Source organism: Stenella coeruleoalba (genome assembly GCF_951394435.1).
Source record: "Stenella coeruleoalba genome assembly, chromosome: 18".
In the NCBI taxonomy this organism is placed as follows: Eukaryota; Metazoa; Chordata; class Mammalia; order Artiodactyla; family Delphinidae; genus Stenella; species Stenella coeruleoalba.
In genome coordinates this window covers 45917523-45935355 of record NC_137164.1, presented here as the reverse complement: position 1 = coordinate 45935355, position 17833 = coordinate 45917523, and the positions used below count along the sequence as shown (strand labels likewise).

The 17833-nt window shown below is 35.2% G+C and overlaps 1 protein-coding gene across 3 annotated transcripts in view; it reads left to right on the top strand.

The window, feature by feature from the left end:
- DIS3 (DIS3 homolog, exosome endoribonuclease and 3'-5' exoribonuclease) overlaps positions 1-17691 on the top strand; it is a 29335-nt gene extending 11644 nt beyond the window's left edge. The window contains exons 6-21 of one of the 3 annotated variants that reach the window (XM_079902972.1): positions 718-882; positions 2051-2164; positions 2296-2433; positions 3015-3161; positions 3538-3654; positions 3918-4019; positions 4971-5035; positions 5122-5206; positions 6671-6798; positions 9629-9715; positions 11836-11992; positions 13287-13501; positions 13610-13778; positions 13906-14064; positions 15017-15139; positions 15787-17691. In XM_079902972.1, the coding sequence (XP_079759098.1) occupies positions 718-882; positions 2051-2164; positions 2296-2433; positions 3015-3161; positions 3538-3654; positions 3918-4019; positions 4971-5035; positions 5122-5206; positions 6671-6798; positions 9629-9715; positions 11836-11992; positions 13287-13501; positions 13610-13778; positions 13906-14064; positions 15017-15139; positions 15787-15870 (2055 nt within the window). In that variant the 3' untranslated portion in view covers positions 15871-17691. The remainder of the gene's footprint in view (positions 1-717; positions 883-2050; positions 2165-2295; positions 2434-3014; positions 3162-3537; positions 3655-3917; positions 4020-4970; positions 5036-5121; positions 5207-6670; positions 6799-9628; positions 9716-11835; positions 11993-13286; positions 13502-13609; positions 13779-13905; positions 14065-15016; positions 15140-15786) is intronic. The other 2 variants (XM_079902973.1, XM_079902971.1) reach the window with 2 other exon arrangements.
- The last annotated feature ends 142 nt before the right edge of the window (positions 17692-17833 follow it).

The following is a 17833-nucleotide window of genomic DNA, read 5'->3' as shown; positions in this document are numbered from 1 at the left end:
GTTTTCTGTTCTTTTTTTTTCACAAGTGTTTAACATTTTTGTACAAGAAGTTAAGTTTGCTTTATCCTCCCAATTTATCAGCTTGAAGAAAGTTATGTGAAAGGTCGTAGATACTAGTAGAATTAATCACTTTTTCAAAAAACTGCTTATTGAGGAAAAGAACTATTAACCCACTTTTAAGAGAATAAAAATCTAATCAATAAAAAACCCCACTATGGTACCTTTATTTTCTGTATTATGATCTATTGTGGGAAATACTATTTACATAATGTATAATTGCTCTGGAGAGCTTCACACACTTTAAAGCAAATAGCAGTTGTTTTGGGGTGCTCACTATTGGGCAGGTACTCATCTCATTGCTTTGAATGCTGCATTTCATATATTTTCAACTCTGCCTGTAAGAGTAGGTACTCTCTTTTTTGTTTTACCAATCAGGACCCTGAGATTTAGAGAGATTAAGAAATTGTGGTACTAATGTAAGAGTTATGGTAGAGCCATGAACACAACCCATATTTTCTGACCATGTTTTTTCTATTTGCTATTGAGAAATTAAGAGGGCAGAGTAAAGGGCCCCACTATAAAGGAAGAAAATATATAAAGGAGGGGAAATAGAAACATAGAGACATCAGAATATATCTAAACTTCTGTAGGCAACCTTCCCATTATTATATTGCCTTTGAAAATATCTGGGCACGTGTCATTTGCTGTTTCACACAGATAATCTTACAAGGACTTAAAAATTTAAACCGAGCTATTCATGAAGATATTGTGGCTGTGGAGCTTCTTCCGAAGAATCAGTGGGTAGCACCATCTTCTGTGGTTTTACTTGACGAAGGTCAAAATGAAGATGATATGGAGAAAGAAGAGGAGAGAGAATGCATTGTATGAAACCAAGAAAGTTTTATTTTTTTGTCTGCGTAGCTTTGAATAAGTTGTTAATGTATTGTCTTTGGAAAAAATTAAACAAGTTTCATTGCTTTCAGATTTATTTTATTAATATTTATTTTATTCGCTAGGTATAATGAATAAAATTATAGTTCTGTCAGTTTAATAATATATGTCATACACATAGTTGATTTCTTTTCCTCTAAGTAGTCTGCTTTTAAATTAATGTCTTCTTTTGCTCAAATAAAACAAAGGTTTAAATACAAAAAGACTTGAGTATGAAACTTGAATTCTGACATTCAGGTGTACGGTCTGGCTGAATTAGTGAGGTTTAAGTAAATAAAAATTTAAAATTTTCTGAAATGCCTTTATGTAATGTTAAAGTTCCCTCAGCATAAGAGATGTACTTCTGGGCCCTTACAAATAGGTCTGTTTAATAATTCCTTCTCTATTACCATATTTATTATGAAGAGAGTGCTTTCAGGTGTTTCTTTTGACCTAAAGTCTACCTGATATGACCTATTTATTTTCCCATTTTAGAATTACAACAATAATACAATTAGTTGGAATTCACACAACATTAGTAGTAGTTCTCTTTATATGAATTATATTCACTACTCTGGAGTCTTACTATAACATTATCTTTGCAGAGTCCAGGCCATAAGAGAGTGTTAGAGGTGAAATACCATAAGGTTCTTCTGCTGTTTCTAATAAAAACTATTATTTGTTTGGGTTTATATTTTGGATAAGGACGAACCTTTAAAGATACATCTCTTTTTTAATGAATTAATGAATGCCACTCAGCTAATTATTGAAAACTAGTACTAAAATCCTAGTCTTTTAATTACCAGACCTGTGCATGTGTGTGTGTGTGTGCACGCACATGTATGCAAGTCAGTAAATCTTCATATTAAAACTGCAGAGTCCAGTTCTGACATATTTATTCAATTACTTTTGTTTTTTTGTAGTGCTTTACTATGGAACTGTTTTTGTAGTTTTGTTTGGCATGCTCTTGCCTAGAATTTTGAAGCATCAAAATTCCTTAGTTTTATGTCATAATTTACTGCCTGAGAAAGTACCTGTGTTCTAATTTTGAAGGGAAATTGTCTCATTATCCTTACAGGAAAGATAACTGAAGATTTTTACTTTTATTTTTACATCTCAGCTTAAGACTGCTGTAAGTGAAAAAATGTTAAAGCCTACAGGTAGAGTTGTTGGAATAATAAGAAGGAACTGGAGACCATATTGTGGCATGCTTTCGAAGTCTGATATTAAAGAGGTGAGTAAAGAGCATGTTGCTATGTAATAGAAAATGAAATACATTGAATAGAACTTACAGCCCTCACTCACCTTGCCCCCATCCCCAGCCTTTTTTGTATGTGTAAAATCTTTTTTCCTAATTTTCTCTAGTCAAGAAGACATCTCTTTACTCCTGCTGATAAGAGAATCCCTAGAATTCGGATAGAAACCAGACAGGCCTCTACATTAGAAGGGCAGAGAATTATTGTTGCTATTGATGGTTGGCCCAGAAATTCCAGATATCCAAATGTAAGCTTGAATTAATCATTTTATTTTAGAATATTTAATTAAAACTTTGGGAATAAAGTTGCTTCTTTTACTGAAAATAGAATCTGCTTTTGTATAAAATACATACTGAGATCTAGAAGTATTTCACAGTTACCTGGTAAGTGTATGTCCAAGCTGAAAATTAATTTTAGGAAATTCCAATGTGAATCATTTGGTGACTTTTACTCAGACTTCCTAACAAATAACTTTTGGTGACAGCTACTACAAAAACAGCATTTGAGACCTAAGTAGATTGTAAATAAACAAATTTGGAAGATAGGATATTTGAAGCACATTTTAAACTTGAAAAATAATAGAAAATAAACAGACACCTTTTTATATGAGAACCAGGCCCTTGGGAAGTCTCCCCCATAAATCACTTGAGAAGTCTTTGTCATTTTTAGCTTTAATTTACCTAGTTGTCATTTTTAAGAAGTGTGGAGAACATTTAGAAATACTAAAGTGATATGTAAATGTTCAGGGATTTAATGTGATAGTAAAATATAAATTGCCAAACAAAAAGCTGTAAAATACACCTTTCTAATAATATCTTTTGGTTTTAGGGGCACTTTGTAAAAAATTTAGGTGAAGTCGGAGACAAAGAGACTGAAACGGAAGTTTTGTTACTTGAGCATGATGTTCCCCATCAGCCTTTCTCACAGGCTGTTCTTAGCCTTCTACCAAAGATGCCCTGGAGCATCACTGAGAAGGTATGTTGAAAAGAATTCTTAGTGAATCACTGTATCTGAGCTACTAATTTTGTTTGATTTCTGTATGTGTTTTTTTAAAATATGTAGAAACCGTAGTTCCCTCCTCCCCTGCATTTAGTTTGGTACAGAACTCTTAGGTATCATGGAAATCATTTGCTTTACTGAAAGACAGACTTTTCTAGGGGACAGACATTAGCTTATGTCAAATTTTCCTAAGATGAAGAGTTCACAAGTTATAAATCATGATATGCAGTTATAATTAAGAAATAAAGCTGTTTTTTTTTAATTTATAGATATTGTTGATTGCATAAGAGCTTGTGTTACATCTGTACCACCAAAATAGTTTTTTCTTTCTTAATAATGTGGTATCTTCTAGGACATGAAAAACAGAGAAGACCTGAGACATCTGTGTGTTTGTAGTGTGGACCCCCCAGGATGTACTGATATAGATGATGCTCTCCATTGTAGAGAACTTGAAAATGGAAATTTGGAGGTATTCATAATTATAATGACGTTCTATCCAAATATAGTTCTGGTCTTGAGTTAATTTTCTTTTGACCTATTGTAGAATTTGTTTGTGAGTTATTTATGTCAAGTAGAGTCAGTTGTAGCTGCAGAGACTAATGGGCATGTAAAAAATTGAAATGGTAACTGTGACTAAGGTCCTTTTTCCTTTTGGCCGTATTTCTTCTCATTAGAACTCCATTAGTACATTTACCCAATTAAGCATGTTGACATCCTTTTTATCTTTTTAAGGTTGGTGTTCATATTGCTGATGTTAGCTATTTTATTAGACCAGGAAATGCATTGGATCAAGAATCAGCTAGAAGGGGAACAACTGTGTATCTTTGTGAAAAGGTAAATATATTAAATTTAGAGTGGAATTTTGATACATCATTTCCATCACCTGTTTTATTCTTAATAATAAAACCATCTGAGGTGCTTCCTGAGAAGAGGACAGCCTCAGTATATAGTGAAATATGAAATACTACTTTGTTAATTGTGCAGTTTGTCAAAATCATGGGCACTTTTGGATTCTTGAACAGTCTGGAATAGTACATGAATTAGCTAAAAGACATACATAGAATAAGATGGCCTTAAATCAGTGAAAATATTGCAATGTGTTTTGTTATTGAGTGACCCAAATAACAAGTAGACGTAGTTGATATAAATTGTTGTGTAGCATTTAACTTATTATTGGTGGGTAATTAATATATTTTCTGTTTCTTATATATAGTTAAGTTGAGTCTGTTCTGTCACAATTTACCATTTATTCTTCATTAAGTATGCTCCCATAAACTTACAGAGAAAAATTGTGAAAGTAGAAGGGAAAGTTAAGCTTAGTCTGTGGTAAATTCATTGTCAAAGTTCTTCTGTGTAGCTTTTTTCCATAAAATTTTAGTGTTTCTCTTTTTTTAGAATGTTGAAAACACCATGTAGTTTGTGTGAAGTATTGGAGGAAGGTCCAGTCGTAGAGCTATTAGGGCCTGTGTCTGTTATCTGGTACAAACGTATTGTACAGACCAGAGATTTCAAAGTTTCAGAGCACAGCTAGGTGGGTAGTGTAGAGAACTTAAACTTAGACCGACTGACATGAAATCCAGTTCCCTTTCATTGCTTCCCTCTTGTAAAAATTGTGTGTAACTACTTTTCTAGAAATAGACTTTTTATTTCACATTTTCTCACTTCTTTTCACAAAGGCCTTTTTTTCCCCCTTGTAAGTTCAATGCTATTGATATTTGAGAGTAGAACCTCAAAAAACATGTGGAGACAGCTCGGTAATCCACAACTCTATTTTATTTGTTCCAGAGGATTGACATGGTTCCAGAGTTGCTTAGCTCTAACTTATGTTCCCTAAGATCTAACGTTGACAGGTACTTATCACATTTCTTCATAAAAACATAGTATTTACTTCTATAACTGATTCCCATTAACAGATACCATCTATTTTTCCTCATAGGTTGGCATTTTCATGTATTTGGGAAATGAATCACAATGCAGAAATCTTAAAAACAAGGTTTACCAAAAGTGTCATTAATTCAAAGGTTGGTTTCATGGTTACTACTTCATGTTTAACATCTTTGGTGCTTTTAACAATGTTCTAGATTGTTTTGAAAAAGTTAGGCTTATTAATAATAATAATAAGTTTTTCCCCAGTGTTGCAGCAAACTCTAGTTGTTTTCAGTTACTTGCTTAATTTTTGCTGTTATTTAGAAATGAGTTTATTCCTGTATTCAGAAACTTACCAAGCCTATATACTTGAGGAGACCAAGTAGGTTTCTTTTAGCCCTAACTCAGGAACTCCAGTGTTTGAAGTTGTCCCAGTTTATAACTGGTTAGTATTTTAAAAGATGGCATGTACACCGTCTCCTTGTTCCTCACACTTTCTCACTGAAATAATGTGATAAATCATGGTTGAATTCCAGTAGGACTAGCCTGAGCTCGATGTTCACACAGAACGGAGCCAGATTATGTTTCTCATTCTTCTCCTTTTTTTAATACTTTTCCCCAGATTCCCCTGTGTTCTCATTTTGCCCTGAATCTACCTCTGATGTTTGCCAAACCACTTTTCTTCCAATGATCTGTTTTCCAAGTTTGCCGGCTTTTTCTCTCCCTTTGACATCATTCTTTTCTAATCAGCTAGTGATTGGAAAGAAAGCAATGTTAAACTGACAGATAGTAATGTGGGAATGATTTAAATTTTCCTAGATTAGTATTTTTAAATAGGATGAGTTTATAATTCTCCTAGACTTGGTCAGTGTAACAAAATTATATGAAAAAAAATTAGTAAGCATATAACAGAAAACATTTTTAGATGGGGAACTCTTATCCCCTAATAGATAAGTTGGTTCTCCCAAGAATCTGACCTGGTCTGCATCACCTAACTCTCTTGTACTATTCCTGATTTTTACTCAAAAAGCTGCTTAGAAAAAAAAAAGCTAAAAAATGGTGTTTTACATAAGGAGGGAAATAGGAACAGAGGTACTATTTGTATTGTAATTGGAAATTAATGTTTTCTACTATGATTTTTCTGATTCTTAGGTTAAATACCTAATTTTGGGTATTTAGTAGATTTCCTATAAAACACAATGTCTAGACTATTACAATTTTATTAATTATTTGCTGTGAGTAAGGCAGTATTGGTTCTCCAGAAAGGATTTCACTTTACAGTCATTATCAGAGAATCTAACCTTCCTTTTATTTTATTTTAACATTACCTAAGTATTTATACATTAACTGAACTATGAGTAAATAGTTTAAACTATTTACTAACCATTCTACCATTTTATTTTGTTTTAACATAAGTTCGCTTATGTTGTGTAATGCATCAGATAAGAGTAAATGAACCAGAAATCATAGGTGTGGAGTATAAATATTATAGATAGGAATCTCTTCTTTTGTTATTGATTTTAGGTTTTCTGAAATCATGGATTTTATATAGTGGAAATATGAGAACATAGTAAGCCAGTTTTTATAAGCATTGTATTAACATATGGTTTCTTTTTTAGGCTTCCCTTACATATGCTGAAGCTCAGATGAGAATTGATTCAGCAACCATGAATGATAGTATTACTACTAGTCTCCGTGGACTAAATAAACTAGCTAAAATTTTGAAAAAAGGAAGAATTGAAAATGGGTACATTTCAAAAATAGTTATTAAGATTTGTCTTAATTCACCTATCCTGGCATTAAGTTAACTTGTGAACTCTTTAAAGTGTTTTATCATGGACAGTGATGAATTATTTAATAGGCTGAATAGGGGCTCTTAAGTAGAAACATTCCGTTTCTTCTAGATACCTTTTTAAATATTAGCAGCTTGATTCTGGACTTGATTCTGGTTTGTTCAAGAGTTCTGTTGTGTCAAAGATCTTGATATGTTTGAGTTAAAGATCTTGAAGAAATGCTAGGAAGGCAAGATTGTCTTAAGACTGTTCTATTTGGATCGTTCCTGATTTTAATTAGAAATGAGTTTCAAGATTGAACATTGGTTTTCAGATATTAAAATAAATATAGATGAAGTCCTTCTTGCACTTAGAGTTGGAAGAGATTTTAGAGGTTGTTTAATCCAACACCTTCATTTTTTTTTTTTAAAGTTTTTTTTTTTTTTTTTAATTTTATGTATTTATTTATTATTTTTGGCTGTGTTGGGTCTTTGTTTCTGTGCGAGGGCTTTCTCTAGTTGCGGCGAGTGGGGGCCACTCTTCATCGCGGTGCACAGGCCTCTCACTGTCGCGGCCTCTCTCGTTGCGGAGCGCAGGCTCAGTAGTTGTGGCTCACGGGTCTAGTTGCTCCGCGGCATGTGGGATCTTCCCAGACCAGGGCTCGAACCCGTGTCCCCTGCATTGGCAGGCAGATTCTCAACCACTGTGCCACCAGGGAAGCCCCCAACACCTTCATTTTTTAAATGATTAAGAGTTACCTAGAAGCAGTCTTACCAAAGATCTGATTGCTAGCGGCAGGTTTACAACTTTTAGCTGTTATATCATGGCATTTGCCAAACTGCAGAGGAGTTTTAAGGAGTATCCAAGTACCCAAACTTGTTGAAATAGTTAGAAGAAATTTGATTCTTGAAAAACATCAACTGTCAGAGTAAAGCAGGTTCTTGAGCCTTTCATATGTTGGTCTCTGGGTTCCTGTGCCCATCTAGGGTAGGGTCACAAGTAGTTACTAAAAGTGTTTTTGTTGGGGAGTGCAAACTCTAGATCTGTGCTGTTTTCATAAGATGTGCCTATTTAAATTAAAATTCATTAAAATTAAAATAAAAAATTCAGTTCCTGAGTCACACTAGCTATATTTCAAGTCGTCAGTAGCCACATTTGGCTAGTGGCTACCATGTTGGACAAGGTGGATTGAGAACATTTCCATCCCTGCAGAAAGTTCCATTGGACAGTGTTGTTCTAGGCATTTATGCTGAGCCAACCCTATCTCTACTCACACTTCAGTTTTCTGGGAATTTTCTCCTGAAACTTGGAACTATATAAGGATAATTTGGATGTAGTAAAACCCAATGAAATTATTGCTCAAGTTTGTCCTTAAGATGTAAATAAGAGGAGTATAGTTAGATTTCTTTTGTAATACAGAACAACACATTTTTCATCAAGTATTCGTTTATTGAAGGTTTTCAGTATGCCAGGCATCAGAAGAAAGTTTGTTGTAAAAGCAAAGTGAATAAAACAAATTGAAACTGTATTTATTTTGGCAGTTTTAAAGTAAGAGATGTAAATTTGCATCTGTAACAGCTTCCGCTAATTAGGACAGGAAAGATATTTCGTTAACTTGAACACTGTACTTCTAGTTTTGTAAGTATTGATAGATAGTCATCTATTGGTAAAACATATCATCGAGTCTTCTCAGTCTTAGGATGAATAGAGAAAGGAATCAGTAAAAAAAAATTGGTGTCTTTCACCTTCTTAAAGGATGTGTTGTGTCTTAAATTATATTTATCATATGTCTATGTTAAAGAATAAATGTCACGTTTTAAATGTTCTGTGAAGAAAAAGTGATCAAAATGTGATTAGTATACCTTGCTCTTTAGGTCAAGATGTATAGATTAACACAGATTAATTGTGGTTTAGAACCTTATTGTAAAGTATGCATGGAAAGAAAGGAATATTTGTCGGGATTCCCTCTCTAGTATTTCTTCTGTAGTTCTTCTAATAAAGGTGAAGAGTCAAGGGAAAAAAGGACTTGGAATCCCACTTAACTTGCCCCAAATCATCTTTTTCCCTTTTTTGTGATTGTCCAAAGTTACCCAGCCTCATTAAAATTCTTAGTTTTAGGTTGATTTGGAGCTGACCTGATGAAAATAGCATCAAGGTGTGTAGAAACATTATACTTGCCTTGCCTTGTGGGAATTTACTTTTCAAAGGAGAACTTGCCAAATCATTAAATGAACTGTGCATGTAAAGCACTTAGCCTAGTGCACTCTCTGACCCACAGCACTCAGATATTAATAGCCATTAGTGTTTGTGACATTAGTTGTAGTTTGTCTCCTCTCCTTGGTTGAGTGTATGTGGAAGATACTTTCGAACTGGGGATCTTCTGATGTTACTGATCTACCCATGGCAGCTTCCCTTTTGCCTCTCTCCACCATCCCTCACCCTAATACATTGTTTCCTATAGTAAATAAAATACTATTGATTACCTTCTTTATTTATAAAACTGATTACAAACTCTTGTAGCTAAGTAAAAACTCAGTTTCGGTACAGAAGTCATTCAAATCCTGAGAAACACAAGGACTCATTTTGTTGTGTTGCTACTGTCCTCCCTTTTTAAATGCATTTTAGAGCTGTAAAATATTAGGCTATCCGTGAAAATGGAACATAAAACTTAGCAGATGGTCATAAAGCTTTCATAAGAAAAACTGTTATGCACTTGCTCTAATCATTTTCTGTTTTAAAAGAATCACTTCCAGAATTATATCTGTTACTGCTCACATGACTGATTCACCTCTTTATCTTATTTAGGGCTTTGACTCTTTCTTCTCCAGAAGTTCGATTCCACATGGACAGTGAAACTCATGATCCTATAGATCTGCAGACCAAGGAACTTAGGTATGCAATTTTTTTGATGGGTAGTAGATAAGATTTTGATTTTAAGGTAATATCTAGTATATATATTAATAAAGCATATTTGTACCCCAAATATCTATTTTTAGTAGGGTTATGATTTCTACAGAGTTTTTTTTACTTATGAAATGTAGAGAAAAGTAAATGATTTCACTTTCTAGTCTTTTTTATATAAAACCTATGTATCTTATTTATAAGATAAATATTATAAAAGGAAAACTGCCAGTTTGGTTTGTCTTAATGTGTGGTATATTAGAACTTGACTAGTAATAGCTATGGTAAGTAAAGGAAGATTACCCTCATTAATTTCTTATGTATTTAATAGAGAATATACTGTGATAGGGTAGAATAGTGGCCAAACACTGGGCTTTGAAGCCAGACTGCCTAGATTTGGATCCCACTTCTGCCAGTGACTCTGGTCAAGTTATTTGACCTCTCTATGACTCGATTTATTTGTCAGTAAAATAGGATTGGTAATGGTACCTACCTCATAGGGTGTTGCGAAGAATAGTCAGAGGTTAGGTATTGTTGTTACAGTTTTATTGATTTGGGCTAAGATTTAGGGAGCAAGGTTGTTTTGGATTAAATCAGAGTTAGGCCTCTTTTCCATGCCTGTTATGTAAGGTGATCTGAAATTAATCATGCATTTACACTTTTCTAGTAGATGACCAAGGATTAAAAATGGGAATATTCTCAAGTTTGTTAGTTAGGACCAGTGTGTGCGTTATAGCATTAGAGCTAAAATTTAAAAATACCTTTGGGTGAATTTCTGTGCAAATAAGTCTAATGTTAATAGGAACAGTGAACCCAATACCAAGGGCTTTTTTGAGGAAGATCTTGAATCTAGTTTTGCCAAAGCAGAACATCACCCATTTCTTCTTACCAAGAAGAAAAACCACATTTCTAAGAGATTGTCCCATAGTTTTAAAGGTACAATTAGAGGTCTTCCTAATATTAAAAAAAAAAAATTAATATATTTTAGGAATCTTGTCAAGAAGTTATAAGATGTTGTTAAAAATGGAAACATGAATGACAGATTAATAATGCATGTTCAGTAACTTGGGAGAAAGAAAGCACTATTAAACAACACAGATCATTTACTAAACTAAATTTTAAGTGGACATAGGCTATGTAGAATGAAAAACAATATCACATTGGTTAAGAGCTTTGAAGTCAGATTATATGGGCTCAGATCCTGTTTCTACTGATAATTCTAATCTTGAGCAAGAGAATAATGTTACACATCTTTAGTTTTCTCACCTGCAAAACAGGACTAATATCTATATCCATATATATATACATATGTGTGTATATGTATTGTATATGTGTATGTATACACACACACATATCGCAATGTATATAGCACTTATAGCACAATGCCTGGGCCATAATATGCACCCAAAATAGCTATTTTAAATATCTCTTCGTTTTGGGGTGAAAGTTTATTAGTGAAAGTTTTCATTTTTTTAAAGCCAAAATTGATATGACCTAAATAGCTTTTAATTCTTAGAAAACTTTATTTCTGTGGACTTATAATTGAATAAAAATCTCTTTGTACTCAGTATAAAGAGGTGAAAATGCTTATGATTTAGATTTTATATATTACTAGAGTTACTAAAGCTTCTGTTTTTTTTTTTTTTTTTTTTTTTTTTTTGCGGTACACGGGCCTCTCACTGTTGTGGCCTCTCCTGTTGCGGAGCACAGGCTCCGGACGCGCAGGCTCAGCGGCCATGGCTTACGGGCCCAGCCGCTCCGCGGCATGTGGGATCTTCCTGGTGCAGGGCACGAACCCGTAGTCCCCTGCACCGGCAGGCGGACTCTCAACCACTGCGCCACCAGGGAAGCCCAAAGCTTCTGTTTTTTATTGCCATTTGTAAAGTCTCTTCTAGCGTGAGATTTACTCATGGAGTAGATGCCTAGTAAGAGATCGTTAGCACAGTAGCTGAGAAATGAAAGGGATACTAAGTTCTTAAAAAAACACATGTGCATACACACATGAATGTTTACATAGGAATTTTCATTATCTCTTGGTAGAGAAGGTAACCTGTGAACGATATATAGAAGTCTCATTCTTTTTCCTTATTTAACGATTTTGCCATTGGCAGAGAAACAAATTCCATGGTGGAAGAATTTATGTTACTTGCCAACATCTCTGTTGCAAAAAAAATTCACGAAGAATTTCCTGAGCATGCTCTGCTTCGAAAACATCCTGCCCCTCCTCCATCAAATTACGAAATTCTTGTTAAGGCAGCTAAATCCAAGGTAAGGTCACATAGTTTGAAAAAGCATCTGTATTTGTGTAGTGATCCAGCCATTGCACTGAATAATCTATATTTACATTTCCATAAAAATTTTGTTGTCTCCTGATGCAAAAATATGCCCGTAGTTCTTTCAATTAAAAAAGAAGTCATCTAACTTGGGTGTGGTCATCTCTTCGCACCTTGAAATCATTTGTTTAATAAAATCCTTTAATGTCTTTAAATAAAGAGAGCCCTATACTAAAGCCAGATATTCCAGACTAAGTTATTTATAATATCCTGAACGTATTAAGCTCTTCCATATCTCTGTGCCTTTACACATGTTTTTTATGCCTGTATTATTTCATGCCTCCTCCAAACTGTCTACCTTTAGAGACTTAACAGATAGTTTTTTTTTTCTCTTTATCTTCAACTCACTAAAGCCCTCTTTATGTCATGTCCCTAAGAAAGAAGTCCATTTTTGCATATGTGGAAAAAAGGAAAAACATAGAAAGGGCACCCGTTTCCTCAGCCCCTTATGCTCCCTGCCTCTGGTTAGTAGACTTATTTAGGCATGATTATCCCTACACTTGGGGTGACTGTGGCTTGGATTTTAGGGTATTATTCTAACAGGATGACGTTGATTTCTGATTTTTCAGACCTTTATGGTAGGCCTGCTCCTATCATATCCATCAGAACAGAATCAGCTTCTCCTCTGCTCTAAGGATTGTACTGTAAATTGGAGAATTTTCTCTTACTGTCCTATTTCTTTCTATGACCTGGGTAGAGGAAGGAAGATATAAGTATTTTTGCCTCATCTCCCAAAGTAAAACAAGCAGCCAATTGCTGTATCAGCACGTTGAGCTGTAGTAACCAATACAGTTTTATTTTGCCTCTGATCTTCTACTTTGAATGGAGGGAAACTCTGCAGAGAAAATCCAGATATGCTGAAAAATATCCAGATCTACTTTGATTTTTTTCTGCCCCAACAGAGATAAGGCAAGTACAGATTGGACTTTGAGAGATAGCACTACTGCTCCCAATATTCTCTTCCCCTTGAAATTTCTTAAGAATGTTGATACTGTAGTACCTTCAAATGCGTTCAGAAAAATTTAAGGTTTAATGTTGCAAAAAACAGCCATTACTTTTTATGACTTTATTTTTAGTTCTCCTAGGTTTAGGATAAAAGATATAAACACTGAATATGTGGTCAAAAACCACCATATTTGTTCAATCTGATTGGTTATATTTTGAAGACATGCTGGTAGTGATTTTAAAATGTTTAATATGATGCGTTTTCCCCTCTTTTTTATCCACAGAATTTGGAAATTAAAACTGATACAGCCAAGGCTTTGGCTGACTCTTTGGACCGGGCTGATTCACTTACCTTCCCATATCTAAACACCCTGTTAAGAATATTGGCAACTCGCTGCATGATGCAAGCTGTGTACTTCTGCTCTGGAATGGATACTGATTTTCATCACTATGGCTTAGCGTCCCCAATATACACACATTTTACTTCACCCATCCGAAGGTACTTTTTCCTTATGAAATTAGAGATAGAAAACAGTTGATTTCAAATTTTAAAAGGACATTTTAATGTTAACATAGCATGATTCTTATTTCTCCTTCATATATCTAGATACGCAGACATCATCGTTCATCGGTTATTGGCTGTGGCTGTCGGGGCTGACTGCACTTACCCAGAGTTGACAGACAAACACAAGCTTACAGAAGTATGTAAAAATCTCAATTTTCGGCACAAAATGGCACAGTACGCTCAGCGTGCATCTGTGGCTTTTCATACCCAGGTATTTGCCTTCTATCACTAATGTTAGAAATGAAGTTTCGTTCACTTTTAATTGCAGAATTTTTTTTTTTTGTTAACTTCAAAATATCTTAAGACAATCCTTGATAAGGTTGTATGCTTTTTTACAGTTATTTTTCAAAAGCAAAGGAATAGTAAGTGAAGAAGCTTATATTCTATTTGTGAGAAAGAATGCTCTTGTGGTGTTAATTCCAAAGTATGGATTAGAAGGTACAGTGTTTTTTGAAGAAAAGGACAAACCAAAGCCACGGCTTACTTACGATGATGAGGTACAGTATTTCTAATGTTTTTATTTTGGCTTTTTTTGGAGGGGGGACAGTTGCAAATGGTACCTATAAAGGGTAAAATTATTTTTGTACCCTACAGAACTTTATGCTAGCTAAGCTTATCGTTTTACTCACTATTTCTCAGCTCAGTGTTTCTTGCCATATACAAAAGTTTTTCTTGATTTCTTTCTTTTATACCATGAAAAGTTTTCCCCTCTAAGGAAAACTTGAATTATGCTTTGTCCCTAGTGGACAAATGGATTAAAGTAAAGGAATAAATGGCTGTTTATAGCTCCAAGAAGGGAATTTTTTCAACCAATTCCAAGTGTCTCTTACCTGACACACTCCCTACTTCCCTAATCTTAGTAGAACTACAGAACAGTAAATTCTGCCCACATTACCTTTGTGCTCCTGTATAACACCAACAATTTGCTAATTAAAGGGGTGAGAATCCTACAGTTAATGAATATATATTGGGACCACATTGGGACCCAATAAATATATATTGGGACCACATAAAGTAAAGGAATAAATGGCTGTTTATAGCTCCAAGAAGGGAATTTTTTCAACTAATTCCAAGTGTCTCTTACCTGACACACTCCCTACTTCCCTAATCTTAGTAGAACTACAGAACAATAAATTCTGCCCACATTACCTTTGTGCTCCTGTATAACACCAACAATTTGCTAATTAAAGGGGTGAGAATCCTACAGTTAATGAATATATATTGGGACCACATTAATGAAAGGGGGAGGTTTGCACATAATTAGGTCATATGTATGAGTTTGTTAGATTAGTGGTTTTTGTTATGTTGAACACCTAGATACTGAATAAATATTGAAGTTATTTTAGAATTTAAACTTTTAAATTAATATGGAAGATAAATTATAAAGAATTAGAACCAAGCCTCAAGTGTAAGAAAGCAATTAAAAATAGTAAAATGTGTTTTGTTTAGATACCATCACTTAAAATAGAAGATACAGTGTTTCATATATTTGATAAAGTTAAAGTGAAAATCATGTTAGACTCATCTAATCTTCAGCATCAGAAGATCCGAATGTCCCTGGTAGAACCACAGGTAAGACCAAACTTAGAGTGTCCATGTTGTGGTGGAATAAACAGTATGTATTTTGTGAAAGAGAGTGATATAGTCATAAGTTATTCCTGTTTAAGGATAGAATCCTGTAAGTATTGTGGAAGACAAATATCTGCATAGGAAATCCTATTTTCTCACTGATTTCCTTAGGCCATGGGAACCCAGGCATCTGGGCTTCTTCTGAGGTCCTTGGGGCCAAAAGTGGAGTTCTGAGATCTGCCTAGTTCTTTCTGAAATCCGCACTTTTGAAGATCAAGTTAAAGTGTGTTTCCACCTAAGACATTGGTTCTTAACCTTGGCTCTGCCCCCGACACACCTGAGGCCTCTGATCCTGACAGAGTGGCTCACAGCTAGGATAAATTGAACGTTTTGGTTAAACCCACCCTTCCCAAATGACATGCTTCTACCTGCTGAGATCATGTCTGCCTTTTACATTTTGAACCACTGTTCCTTTGTGTGTGAAATACATACCAACACATATATCCTGTGGAAAATCTGCTCCTTCTTCCCCCTACCACCCCTGCATCTTTTTGAACTTAAAAGCGTCAGTGGGGAAGGGGAAGATGAGAAAGATTTATTCCTTATTTTACGCTTTTACTCATCTATTTTTCCCATTTGCATTACTTTAGATACCAGGAATAAGCGTTCCTACTGATACTTCAAACATGGACATTAGTGAACCAGAGACAAAGAAGAAGAAGCTTCAAAAATAGCTACAGTCAAGAAAAAAAAAGCTTCAAAGATTGGCTTCCTTAAAAAAAAAATCTTGAGGGAACACTTGTAAACCTAAGAAGTGTGTGATAGTTTGTTACTTCTAAGCACATTTTAATAATTTTTGAAATTTGCATTTTTATTGAACTGTTGACTGTGTCTGTCCCATCATACTACTTCCTTTCTGGATTGAACAGAACTACTTATGCAGAAAAATTCGATTGAATAACCATCACTTAAATAGTGACAGGATAACAACTTGAGGGATCTGTAAAGATCATTTAAAGGGAGCACTCATCTGCTCACTGAAGAGGAGATGAATTTTGCATAAGTAATTTGATTATCTACTATTGATAGAAAAAAACTGTAATTTTCCTATGGAGAAAATATAACATTTTTAGAAGGAACAGTCTATTCTTTCTGAGTCTTGAAAGCTGTCAGTGTGTGGTACGGCAGTTTTTAGATTTCAAGACAGTGAAGTCAGGAGCTGTCAGGGACTTCAGCATTTAATCTCCTTTGCCACCTTTAATTTACCTGACTTATACTAAGTGTTCCTGTACTGTTAAAAAGCCTCCTGCATTTTATTAGTGGTTCTTGAACAGCTGTGAATGTTTGGGAATTGGGTGTTGAAGGAAGGTGAAGTAGAATATTTTGATCTAACTGGAAAAATAGTTTTTTTTTAATACCAGATAATAAGTGTGATCATCATCTTTGACCTTCAGCTCAAATATCTCCCCGAAAATAAGGCATTAGGGTTCAAAGAAAGAATAGAGATGGCCCTTTAAACATCACATCGTGTTACTTATAAAATAAGGAGGCAATTAATAATGGCTTTTAAATTGCATATATATCAGATTATGGAGGAAAGGAGGGGTTGCATGAGGACATTAAAGGGAACAGATTGAAGTACTGCTACTTGGTGTGCCCGTGCCTACTTCCTTGTCAACCACAAAGATTATTAATGATAAAATAGGTGTCTTCAAGAATATTTCGAGATAGAGTTACCTTAAAACATTTTACTTGGCTCATTCAATTTCTGAAGTACCGACACTGTACCAGGTTCCTCACCAGTCAAGTAAACGATCTCTGCCCTGAAGGAGCTTGCAGTACAGTGAGAAGTGACTGGCGAACACATCGGCAGGTGTAGTAAGTGAGAATAGTTCCAATGTGTACATTCAGGCACTTCAGTAATTAAAATGATTGTTCCCATTTCCTGTTACTGAGGAAAACATCCATACATTGAGGCAGAACTTGTTTCATTCGGAGAGCCTTGAGGGGACTAACGCCTAAAGCGGTGGGCAAGCCTTTTCTGTGAAGGCCGGACAAGTCAGGCTGTGCCAGCCGGGTGGTTTCTGTCACAACCATAGCTCTCCACTCACTCCTCTGCTCTTACAGAATGAAAGCAGCCACGGACTATATGTAAACAACCGAGCATGGCTACGTTCCAACAAGACCTTGTTTACGGGCAGGGAAATTGAAATAATTTCCTAATTTTCATGTGTTTAACAAAATACTACTAAATTCAATTTCCATGCTGCACCTTTCCCCCCAGCCATTGAAAAATTCTTTGCTCATGGGCCATAGTTTACCTGCAGTCGAGGAAAAGGAAGGCTTCTGGGTAAAACAAGGCTATGCTGACCTCACATCTGTCTTTCCAGGTTTGTTTTCTTACACCTCTTCTATGAAGAAGGCCTGCTTCAGGCTCTAGTCCCTGTTGAGTAGTTCAAGATGACCAGAAACCTTATTTTCACCCTGAAGCCTCTTCCTTGCTAATCTGAAATGCTTTGAATGCCACTACTTATGCTACACAGCTGACATGAAATAGTTCATTTAAAAAGCACTGTTTGGGCTTCCCTGGTGACGCAGTGGTTGAGAGTCCGCCTGCCGATGCAGGGCACATGGGTTCGTGCCCCGGTCCGGGAAGATCCCACATGCCGCGAAGCCTGCGTGTCCAGAGCCTGTGCT